Source organism: Taudactylus pleione, unplaced genomic scaffold (assembly GCF_031769625.1).
Source record: "Taudactylus pleione unplaced genomic scaffold, aTauple2 ptg000092l, whole genome shotgun sequence".
NCBI classification, from domain to species: domain Eukaryota; kingdom Metazoa; phylum Chordata; class Amphibia; order Anura; family Myobatrachidae; genus Taudactylus; species Taudactylus pleione.
Genome location: NW_028284494.1, coordinates 1,334,627 through 1,347,663, shown reverse-complemented (window position 1 = coordinate 1,347,663; position 13,037 = coordinate 1,334,627). Strand labels below are relative to the sequence as shown.

Sequence of the window (13,037 nt, the reverse complement as noted above, 5' to 3'; positions counted from 1 at the left end):
CAGTGCAATCCTGGAAATCATATAGTAGTGCCCCCATATAATGCCCCTGTAGTGCCCCTTGTACAAAAAAAACACTTACCTTAATCACCGCTCCTGCATCCGCCGCCGTCCTGTCCGCCCGGCTGCTCCTTGGAGCAATGGGAGAGATGTCATGACTTCTCTCCCATAGTGTGCATGGAGAGAGCTAGAAGCTGGAGTTCAGAAGAGAACTCCAGCCTCCGGCTAACACGCCGCTGCAGGGTAGGAGCTGGGCGCCTGCTGGTAGTAACATCTCAGCGGGCGTCCGGCTTAGAGCCTCCATGTGGCACAGCCGGGCATGCATATGAATCATTCTATATTATTCATATGCATGCCCGGCAGTCTGTTTATTACCCCCACGAATTTCATTTTTACCCCATGTGGGGTAATTTACCCCTGTTCCCTGACCACTGTTGTAGATTAAACCATGGCTAGTATATGGAAATGTAAAAATTTGCAAGCAATATAATGCAGGGACACAAAATCTAAGTTTTCTCTATTAACTGACACATCGCTAGAATAAAAACGAGTACTTTGCTCCTTCCATCCTACAAGGTTCCGAATTACTCAGATTGATGCTGAAGGTGTGGGATTGTGGAGTTTTCTTCCAATACCTGCTCATACATTTAGTCTGGTTTTGGAGCTTGATTGACAAGATCTATCTATGGTGCAATGGTCTTTTAAAGTTTGTTCTGACTAACAACTATAAACCTCTGTTTGGAATATGAGCTACAGATGACTATTAATGGTTTGAGTTCTGTTGTCCTCTATTATCTGAAGTTTCAGCAATCACTATATTTGTGTTCTTAATTCATCAAGCTGTTTCAAGCAGCAATCTCACATTACTTTTTTTTTATATATATACAGTAGCATGTTTTAAGAATGCACCCTTCAATTTCTTAGCTGGCTTTCTACAAATCATCTCTTTGAAGGGCAGAAGAGTATGGCTGCCAGTCACACACACAGTTATATTTACTAAAGGTCGATTTTTGATTTGATTTGCAAATCGGGGATTTATTGAAAGCAAAATAGACTAAAAAACCGAATCCCAACCAAACTCGACCTTCGACCAATCGCATAGACCACTACAGGACTCTCTCACTTACTAACAGTCGTATTCGAAAATCAACTACAAAATCGACAGAAAAATCCCCAAATAATAGACTATTAAAAAACAAGTGATTTTAGCTTCTAAACACCATTCTATTGGTAGGAACTTAGTTATGATGCCTATAAAAGGAGACACAAGCATGTGGTGCACTGTGACATTTCTGACACCAGTTCCTGCAGCATAATTCCCTTCACCCATTCCTCATGCTCATTATAATTAGAGATGGCGGTTCGGTTCTACTTGTTCCTTTTCACCAAATTAGAGCAAATTCTGATTTATCTTATTGGTTATCCAAAACACGTGAGAACTGGGTAGCCAATATGATTCGGTGTTCAGATCCAAACTTAACCTGGCCAAAACCAAACCGTTCATCTCTAATCTCTAATAACGTTCATCTCTTATAATCCACCTCCACAGGTGACCCTCCTCCAGTGCTGCGTGTAGAGCACCTTTCCAGGGCCATCTTGGATTTGACACTGCGTCGGATGTCTGAAAAACACTTCACACATTGGCACTTGTCGCGTTTTACATGCCCAATAGTTTTCACCGCATTAACTACTGCCTGACACATGGGCCGCCTTCTTCTTGCAGATGTGTGTTGGCTTCAGCAACCAAATAACTCCTCAAAGTTAGACGACAACGAGTTTACTAATGCACAATTCTCCTCAAAGTTAAATCCGACACTGTGGCCAGATTTAGTTTTGCCAGGTTGAGACTCTTCCCCTGAATCCTGGCCCTCTGCCTCCTCCAACATACTATCCTCACCAATTGGATCCCTCTCCTCCACCTCCCTATCCTCTCTTGCCCGACTCCCAGCAGCCTCCATAACAATGAGAAAAATACACAAACACTTAAAAATGAACACAAAACTTAAACACCCAGGGGTACACACAGAAACACTGACAAAGACTAAATTAAAAAAAACTAGACAAGAGAAAAAATAAGACAAACCTCAAAATGACAATAACAATATAGAAATAGACCGGACAAAACTCTCAAATAACTTTTTAATCACCTATATGAAATCGCCACTCTCCTGCTAAACACTTCTCCCTCCTCTCCACAAAACACCCTTTCAATTTGTTTTTTCTGTGTGCCAGCCTTTTTTAAAATGCGTTTCTATGGGTTACAGTGCGTGTGGTATGTTTTGGCCAATAGAAGAACATAAGGAAGTGTTTGTCGATGTAGGTCAGGGCTTGACAAATTTTTCTAAAATCTAGAAGCCAGGATGAAGGTGTAGGAGCCAGACCACCGTCCTCCTCCAAACAAATTACAGGAGTGAGTGAGGAGCACAGCTCTGTGTATTATGCAAACTATACTAGTCCACAAAATGGTCACAGTTGAATGGTACAGTAAAATGGAGGCCCCCTCACTGCTCTGCACAGCTCCCCTGCTCCACCCCCCACCCTCCAGTAATAACAGACCACATTTCACATAAAATAATGGTCCTAGAAAGTACAACAAAACCCCCTTCCCTTCGTGGTGACAGCATAGACCCTACTACTGGAGAGCTCTATGCAGCCGGAGATAGGAGACAGTAGACAGCCGGGACGTACAGGAGGATCAGCGTAGACTGGGACAGAGAGCACGGATCAGAGCAGGCCAAGACGGAGAGGAGTCGTCAGTGCAGGCCGGGACGGACAGAGGCACAGCAGTCACCGTAGTGCGACACTCAGCACATGCACTCCTGTACGTGATATCAACACCGCAATACTATAGGCACAAATCTCCGCCGGAGCTGATGAGGATCTGCTTCCTCCCTCACTGCAAAATCTAGTAGCCAGGCAGCAAAATCTGGTAGCCATGGCGACCTGGCCCCCGGGATTTGTCGAGCCCTGTTGTAGGTGATTTTGAAGTGCATATTCCAAATCGACCATTTTTACTCTCTTGAAAATTGACCCACATCGTATTAGATTTTGAAATCGATCTCAAAATCGAATGTTAGTAAATGAGAGATTTGCACAGTAATTTATAGTCCATTTTAATATCGACATAAAAATTGCCCTTTAGTAAATACACCCCTCAGACTCGCAGTATATTATGTGATGGCAGAGAGGGGAGAAGAATGGGAAAGATTTTACAGTGCAGAGCAGATTGAGAGAGGGTAATTTCAAAGTTTGTCTGCTCATTACATCATGTGCCATGAGATTGGTTGCCATGGTAGTCACATGCCACTGTACAATCTTTAATTCGGGTATTCAACATGTGGCCCTCCAGCTACTGTGGAACTACACATCCCAGCATGCCCTGCCACAGTTTTACCATGCCCTATTGACAAAACTGTGCAAGGGCATGCTGTGATGTGTCGTTCCACAGCAGCTGGAGGGCCGCATAATAAATATCCCTGCTCTAAATCATTAATAGCAGCATGAAGAAACAATTCAAGGCAAAATGGCATTACCACGATTATTCTTATAACCTTTCATTTATTTGTAAAAAACCCCCATTTTTTTGCTTCTTTAAACGCATTATTTATAGACCATCTATCCTAGATAGGGTGTTTTAGTTAGCAGCAGTTCTCAAACTGTGGGTCGTGACCACAAAGTGGGTCGCGGCCATCTCAGCTTGGGGTCGCGACTCACATGGGGTGAGGTTGATAACCCCTTTGAGAAGAGTGAAACCAGTTGAACTGTCTGTTATTTCAGACTACTGGGATCACTGGCTGAGAGATCCAAGGAGTCATCAGGCAGCCACGTCCCACCCCAGTGCTCAGCTTCTCTTGTCCTCCTGCCCAGCAGCAAAAACTGACACACAGGCAGCAGGCCTCAGCAGCAGAGAGACTCAGAGAAGCCAGCTGCCAGACTCTCTCTGCAGTCTGTGCAGATGTTGTTAAGTAAGTGCAGCCTGGTGGACCACTGCTGCCAGGGTGGGAGGACAGAAAATGTATGTTGATTGCTGTGTAGGGAGAAGAAACTTCAGCAGGAGGAATGAGGGGAGTGTTGAGCACAGACCCTATGGGGGAACAGGGGAACACGCAGTGTGGGAACTGGAGGGGGGAGCAGAAAAATCAAATTTATTAAAAACCCATTGCCTTCCACGTCATCCACTGTCTCTCCCTTGAAACGCATTGCACCCTCTGTCTTTCTCATCTACTACCTCCCCCTGTCACCCACTGGTTCTTCCTGTTACCCACTGTGTCCTATGTCACCCTTAGCCTCCCATTACCTCCCCAGTCACTCACTGTCTTCCCTGCCACCCTTTGCTGCTAATTGCCACCCACTGCTGCCTCCTGTCACTCACTGCCATCCTCTGCTTCTCCCTGCCACTAACACCCTTTGCCTCCCTATCACCCACTGCTTCTCCCTATGCCTCCTATGTCACCTATTGCCCCCCCAGTCACTCTCTGCCTTTCCATGCCATGATCTGCCTCCCCCCTATGACCGTCTGTCTCTCCCTGTCATCCAGTCACCCTCTGTCTCTCCCTGTCACCCTCTCCCTCCCCATGTGAGCCACTCGTTCTCACTGTTACCCACTGCCTCCTATGTCACCCTTTGCCTCCCCAGTCGCCCACTGTCTTTCCTGACACCCTATACTGCTCCTTGCCACCCACTGCTTCACTTTCACCCACTTCCTCCCCCTGTCACCCACTGCTCTTGCTGCCACCCACTGCCTCCCCCTCACCCACTGCCATCCTTTGCTTCTCCCTGCCACCCACTGCCTCTCAGTCATCCGACACCCTCTGCCTACCCCCTGTCATCCACTGCTTCTCCCTATTACCCACTGCCTCCTATGTCACCTATTGCCTCCCCAGTCACCCTCTGCCTTTTCATGGTATCCTCTGCCACCATCACCCACTGTTTCTCCCTGTTATCCACTGCCTCCTACGTCACCCTTTGCCTCCCCAGTCACCCACTGTCTCCCCAATCACTCTCTGCCTCACCTTGGAGGGACAGGGGCTTCGAAAGGAGCTCGTCCCTGCAATGTCTAAATGAAATGATCGCATTACGCAGTGGCGTAAGTTCATACCAGATGCCCGGAGGCAAGTTATTATTTTTGTACCCCCTTAAAACAAAAGGGAAAATAAATGTGGTGTTCTATCTATCTATCTAATCTATCTATCATGCACAAAAACACTAATATAGAAGAGCCTTAAGTGGGATGACTATATTGTGGGCAATAGAGGAGGCGCCTCCATTGTCTCCCATAGTTCTGCCCCTGCATTAGCAGATACCTTACTTCAGTTTCCATAGTCTACTGTGTCTCCATAGTGCTACTGTGAATGAGCGGTCTGCTGACCACGCATGTGTGGCAGTCATTCTGCAGTAACTTGCTGGGGTCCTGTAATAATTTTTATTGTGAGACGGGGTCCCAGAGCAAAAAAGTTTGAGAACCCCTGAGTTAGAGGAATGGGGGTCTTAAATGAAAGACCTTTGATACTCTGTGCCGGTGAAAGCAGAGTTGTAAGTAGACTTTTTGGTGCAATGTGCCAGAAAGAGCATTGGCACCCCCCTATTTTTCAAAAAGTTACATAATGCACCCAATAAAGGGGCACGGCATCATGGGGAAGGGCCAGGGAAGAGATAGGGGAGGCCAGGAGATGCTTGGGATAAAATAAGAGGAAGCTACAAGTGAGAATGATAATAAACAGAAAATGAACAGGCCTGAACAGTGCCCGTTGTCCTGCGGTGCCCTGTGCCATCGCACAGGTCACACTACCCTAGTCACGGTCCTGGGTGTTAGCCCGAATGGAATACAGCAGAGTGTAATATAGTGGGTTAGGTTATTTCATTGCATCACCCCCTGGTGTAACTATAACTAAGTCCCATTACTTACTGTTGGTATGCTTTCATGTATGTATGTGTTTTGTATTGCACATTGGAGTGAATGAAAATTTGAGGCTTAAATAGGTGAATATTAACCCACGATCTGTTTGTTAAACAAGGAAGACAAGAGAAAATAATCACCTGTGATATTGGCGAACTTCCTAAAGCTTCACCATTGCCTACAATATCTGCAAATAAATAATGTGACAGTGTAAAGACAATTTATGAATAATATATTGAAAGCAGGACTTGATTTAAACTGGTCTAATAATTACTAATACAGTCCTACCGTAATGACTGAGGAATTGTATAAAAATCCCTAACCTGCATATACCTACATTAATTAGGAGACCTGTACGAAGAGCAGAGCCTGTGGTTATGCAAATAAAATGGAAATATTTGGAAAAGGTTTTTTTTTTATTAGGGTTGTCACTCGTCTGGGATTACTCCGAACAGTCGGGAAATCCAGACATCTGTCTGAGTGCACACAATCCCTGATGGGCAGCATCTGGAATTTTTATTTGCCCACACTCTATTTTTATTCTGAGTCTACATCATGACGCGAGTGCCAGGGCCCGCCTCCTCAGTTTGCCCCCTCGGCCTGTTTCCGCTTGCTAAGTCAGTGATGCTCAATCACAGTGCTTGCAGAATTGTTATGCGAGACTGAGACACCAGACTGGCGCACTGTTGTTGTGTCTGTACTATGTCATCAAGGTAAGCCAAGGGTGAGTGGCTGAGCTCTCATGGGAAGTGATGGCAAATAAAGGGGCAGAACAGCTTCTAATGGCATAACAGGTACCCATGCTGCCATATAAAGGGGCATGAGTTTGCTCTGGCATATGTAGGGGCCTGAGGGAGATATGATGCATTATAAAAGGACATGACCGGACTCTATCTGACATGTTGGGCATGATGGGGATCTTGTGCCACATATAGGGACATGAGAGGTCATATAAAGGGGCAGATCAGTCAGCTACTAATGACATAATAACAGGTACCCACGCTGCCATATAAAGGGGGCTGAATGGACTCTGGCATATGTAGGGGGTATGAGAGGGCTTTGATGGCCTATAAAGGGGCATGTGGAGGTCTCTGATGATTGCCTGAAATCTGTCAAATAATATGTTTGTAACTGTGCTGCAATTTTAGCAACACCCCCTGCTCAGGAATCTGAAAATAAAAAGGTGGTAACCCTAATTGTCACAAGCAATCAGGGCGTGAGTAGGTCCGTTATAAATAGTGATGATGGGGCTTTTTTTTTTAATCTTTGCACCCTTTATCTCAGTAATAAGTAAAGAGTTACAGCATAGAAATGTGTGGAGCAAAGATATTTTCAAGAAGCCCTAATTTTCCAGTGGTACCCCAAAGTGATATGTATTGAGCTTATATATTGATGTTTTTTTCTTACCTCAATGATGAAATATTTAATTCATTTTAATTCGCAGTTTAGAGTGCCCACTTTCTTATTATTGCTGTCTCACAGTGTTGGGGTCACGGGTTTGATTCTGACCAGGCCCCTAACGGTGCAGTTTTTAGGATCTTGTTGTGTTTGCGTGCGTTTCCTCCCACAGTCCAAAAGCATACTGGTAGGTTAATTGACTTGTAATACAATGGACCCTTCCTTTATTTGAATTCATAATCGTGAGTCCGTTGTTACCTTTATATTTCTTACTGTCGTTTTTTTAGTTCCCCGTTTCCTTACAAATTTTTGATTAGTCACCTGACAACTAGAAAAAGCGACCTCTGGACCTGCTCATGGCCTTATCTGAGTCTCACCTGAGCCCTGTTCACGTCTCACTAAGTTGAAAAGCGTAATTGGGAATTAGGCTTCATCCAGAGTAAATCTAGTTACTTGCATCTAACAAAGCGAAATAGATAACAGGAGCCAACTGTTCACCCAGCATATGCCAGGATACTTTGATGCTGATGCCCAAAAAATTAAACAGCAATGTAGCTGGATATTGGCTGGCACAATAATGTGCTTGCAGAAATGTTCTGTGTGTCAGATGTGATTTTGTCCAGAACTAGTGATATGGTATTACTTCCAGGACCAGTCAGACATCCTGAATAATTACATGCAAGTGAACAATTGCACTGTATCTCATTTTTGGTATTAGACATTGTAAAAACCCTAAGACAAAGGACTCCTACATAAGACTTGACTCTCTGAGAGGTGTTGGTCCTACTTTTGGTAACTCGCTATTGATAAGAATAAGCACCAAAAACTGCTAGCTGTATATTCATGCTGTAGATAAATGTGATCTACAAACATTGTTCAACCTGTCCCTTATTGTTTTTCGGGTTTAAATAATCAGTTATCAGAGACATCAATTTCTTACATGAACACTTACAGGGTGTTCTACTATAGGGTAGAGGCCTGCCCATTCCCCCATTAAGAGGCTGTGCAATTGCCCCAATATTGCTGCTTGTTGACCCCAAAACACCTGTGTGTGGACACACTGAAGCCTGACCTTGATGCTGGGGCCGAGCACTGCCTCAGTTCGGATGAGCCAAGCTTAAGGGTGGCATTACATGTTACATACATAGGGCCAAATTCAAGGTCTAATTACCCATGATGCAATGCCCGGGACTATTCATTTACAGCCCACGGCAGCCCTGTAACGGATTTCTGTTCACCTCCTCCTGAGGCTCAACCGGGTATCCCCATTAAATAAGGTTTTCTGCCCTTATCGCGCATCATGCAAACGCTTTGACCCATAGATTATCCCGGAATCTATGGGTTAACGCACGTTAGCGGCAGATTTACCATGCAAGGAAAAGGGCTTTTAATTGAATAGCCTTAGGAGTAAAAGTCTGAGGCTATCACCGTTTTCCCCGCGCGGTAAATTAACGAGGCTAATTGAATCCGACCCCATAATGTTGCCGTCCTTCAAAACACAAAAGCACAGTCATTATAAGCCATCATTCACTACATTGGCGACTAGCAGAAGCGAAGGGGGAAAGCTCCTCCTCCCGTCATATAGGACTTGTATAGTAGAGAAAGCATTGCCCTTAATCATACCAATGGAAACCTACGCGCTGCTCTACATCTATGTGAACTCTGACCTATGGTTCAGTCCATGGTAATCCAGTTTATTTGATCCACATACATTTCTTTTCAGGTGAGCTAATTATGTTTTTAAGGGGATGCAGTCATAAGGTCGACACCACAATGTTGACAGTTATGAAGTTGACCTGTTCACAATGTTGACATGTGAAATCCTGATATTTTCAGAATGTCGGCATTAGGATTAGTCTGTGGGAAGGGAGGGTTAGGCTGCGGGACGGGAGGGTTTGGGCACTAGGGGGAGGATATGGATTATTGATAGAGGGAAAATACTCACCAGATCTCTTCTCTGGAACTGCTCACACATGACTGCTGGAAGCTGCCAGGAGCAGGTAAATCACCAGGGACATTTCAGCAGCGTCCACTTGATTAATGTTGACATTCTGCATGTCGACCATGTATATCACACCCTTTTTAAGTTTGTGTAATATCTAAAAATGGTATTAGAATTAACCCTGGTCTAATATTACAGTATTTTGATGCTATTACTTTGCAATGTGTAGCGATGTAAAGTGACCTGACGTGAACTTTTGAAAAAATCTAACATCAATACCGAAGTATGAGTAAGAGACTGTTGCATGTGGTAATAGCAGCAAGTTCTGACCAGTCTTAATAAACCTCCATCATAAAACTGCTCCATTTCCTTTGTGTCATTAATGACTAAGGGGGAGATTTATTAAAGCTTGAAGAGAGATAAAGTACTAACCAATCAGCTTCTGCCATTTTACAGGCTGTTTGAAAAGTGACAGGAGCTGATTGGTTGGTACTTTATCTCTCTCCAAGCTGTATTAATGTTAGCCATTGGCGTTGGCAGATGTTCCTGTGACACTGAACTCATGTGATTATTCACAGCCAATGTACTGAAAGCTGGCAGCTTGATGATGTCATAGGAACTCAAGTACACAAGGTGTTTACACTATTATTACTATAGATATATATATATATATATATCTATATCTGCCCAAAAGATAACTTACCTGCTTGTAGATAGATGATGATGATATGTGTGTAATATTTGGTGGTGGAAAGCAGAATAAATAGTATACAGCAGCAGAATCACCACATATATTAGGCAGCCCAAAACTTAACCAGTATTTTATTGTGCAGCAATGTGTCTGTACAGCCGTACTCCGTTACATACACTTCGTATCTTGAGGGAATGGAGCTTGACCAGAACATCTAAATCACCAGCTGGTGATGTATGCGTGTAGCGGTGCATATACAAGCGGAATGCTTTGGCAGGTATCTCTCTCTGTGAGGTATATTGGCTGTCTCTCACGGGAGCTAAGTGGGACACGCCCATGTCCCACTGTTGGTGCTCATACACAGTAGACAAGATGGCACCACACGTGCAAAAGACCAAACTGGCGGCCATCTTGGTAAAGGTCAAATGCTTCCCTAAAGGAGCACTATGGAGACGGTGCAGTAGCGCACATATTTCAACAGATGCATGTATGTGCAACTGCACATCTGTAATATGCTATGGAACATGTTGCTATACATTGTTTTGTGTACAATTCTGTGCAGTTGTAAGGTATTAAGCCAAAGATTACATATATGCAATATTTGAGAAAGATTTTATTGACCTGGTACAAATAACCATGAACCTTTTTATGTTTTATTCTTTTTAAATAATAACAATTTTCACTCACTGATAGAAAATTAAGTACTGGTTGTCCCCCGGCCTCAAGGACTATAAAAGATGTTTTCAAAGAATCCAAACACAGTTCACTTTTTAATTATTATAATTGATGAAAGGATGTTTGCTCTGAAATTGAATTTGAGTAAATTAGGGCTGACATGGATTTGGCAACGTTTTACATCTCAGCTGGCAGACACACAAAGGAAATGCTGCTTGTATGAGAGAGTTCCTTGGATGGCCGTTGTTTTCCTGAGCAGATTCCCCCACAGCGGCCTTAGTGTACCTCACTGGCTTCAGATAGGCTTTAGGCAGTCTGTGGCTCTTCAGCAGCAAGGGAACGTCAAGGCTTTGACCGGCAGGGCGGTTCTACAGACACTGGTGAGCCACGGGTTGCCAAAACTGAGCTAATGTGCGTAAGAAGTTGGAAGCTGAGAGTGGCACTGCTTACTCCTCTAAAGCCAGCAGATTGTTTGTGCTTTGCTGGAAAATAAGATAGTAACCGTTTGATCCTGGCCTCTTATAACTGTTACCCACGCATTTCACCCATCGTTACAGATATCCAGGTGTGAGTTGTGATTTAGAAGTCAGTCATATATATTATTTTTTTTAAGTATTTATTATAATTTTAAGAATATGATTAATCAGAGGTGTTAATGTGTCACACCTGTCGCAGTCAGACAGATTTACCAATATGCATATGGTGAAATGGCAGTCCCTTATGCTGGGTACACACTGACGGCCAGTGTGTACCAGCGATGTCTGTGAATGAAGTTGTTCAGACATATTGCATCCGCTGTGCTGCACAGCCAATGGCAGATATATCTGCAGATATACCTGTCCATCGTGATGTGTGTATGGACGATCGGATGACCGCCCGTACACTTGCAGCGGAGGCCAAGGCTAGATGGTTGTTTAGTGTGAATGAACAACCATCATCTGTGGATATATCTGTTAGGAGTGTACCCAGCTTTACTCACATGCATAAGCATTTATACAGTATTTACCTTTGTAGAGATTAAACATTAACTCAGTGAGAAACTGATCTCTTCAAACATAAACCTTGCTATTAAAAGAAGTTTTATGTTTGTGTGTGTTTTGTTAATGATATACATTTTTTGGCTGCTATGTGAAATGCTCCCTGGCTAATAATGTTTTTTGCATTTCAGGAAATACTCAAGAATGCACAACTAAGACAAGAAATAAGTGACAAAGGGAGAGAGTTTTTGGAGAGAGACAAATCTATGCAGAACGTAGAGCACACAAATGGACTTATTGCTGAGCCGTTGAAAACGCAGATTAAAGGACATGCCTCAGCTCCAGGCTACGGCAAACACACGCCCACTGAGGAACCAACCAGCACTGCAAATACATTTGTACCTGGCTCTTGGAACCCGAAAAAGAAGTAGTTTGACAACTAGAATAGTTATAAATTTGTTATTGATTCTTACAAGTAAAGCAAATTAAATTCTATGACTTAAGATTTATTTTTACACATCCCCAGCACTAAAGATCCAAAATAGTTAGCGTGTTCTGTAGCTACCAATAAGACTTGCTGCAGAATGAAGTGTACAGAGTAGTATATTATAGCATTACAGCTCAGTACTGTAGTAGTAGTAGTAGCGCCTCTTTGGCCCAAGAGAGTCATTATGGGGGAATCAAAGACGTTTTCAATCTCTTCACACTGATAATTGGGCCAATCGTCTGATATTGGCTGCATTATCCCAAAGTGCTTGATATTGTCCCACATGCTTGGCCAAACTCCGGTCTCATCCCAAGGGTTATAGTGTTGCTAGTTTCAGTTTCCCAAATCTTCTGGATTCAACTAGCAAAAGAATTTGCAAAGATGTGGCCTTACATATATTTTATATTTAAGTTGACTAAATATTGGCCATGCGTTCCATTAAAGCAGGAGTGGACACTAAGCGGCCCAACAGCTGCTGTAGAACTACACATTCCAGCATGCCCTGCCACAGTTTTGTTATTTGGCCATCCTAAAACTGTTGCAGGGCATGCTGGGATGTGTATTTATCTGCAGCTGGAGGTTTGCTTTTTGCCCACCCGTGCATCAGAGTCTGTGACTAAGAAAAGACCATTCCTCTCTGATTACAAAATGTCTTAAAGGGGAGGGAATAAAAAGTCTAACTTTGTTTAAGCTTCAGCTCAAATACAGAGATGGCCGTACAGTTCCCTGTAGAATGCTCTGGTTGGAGGAGTAGAATACTTGGCTACTGTTTTCCAAATGTAATTGGACTAATGCATGCCAAAACACTTCTTTGGCTCATTAAGCCATCTGCCCCCACCCCTGTGTGGAAAGATGAGTGCAGTCTGTAGAAGAGAAGGGCTGTGTGCACAGTGAGTTGGAGCTGGACAGTCCTGCAATAGAAGCCTTTATATCAGGGGTTCCCAACCACGGTCCTCTAGGCACACTAATACCCC

At 43.7% G+C, this 13,037-nt stretch overlaps 1 protein-coding gene across 1 annotated transcript in view; it reads left to right on the top strand.

Moving 5' to 3' along the window:
• The window catches only part of NDUFAF2 (NADH:ubiquinone oxidoreductase complex assembly factor 2), an 85,431-nt gene extending 73,360 nt beyond the window's left edge, over positions 1 to 12,071 (top strand). Inside the window, exon 4 of the mRNA XM_088469383.1 lies at positions 11,768 to 12,071. Coding sequence (XP_088325509.1) covers positions 11,768 to 12,007 — 240 coding nt within the window. The 3' untranslated portion in view covers positions 12,008 to 12,071. The remainder of the gene's footprint in view (positions 1 to 11,767) is intronic.
• The last annotated feature ends 966 nt before the right edge of the window (positions 12,072 to 13,037 follow it).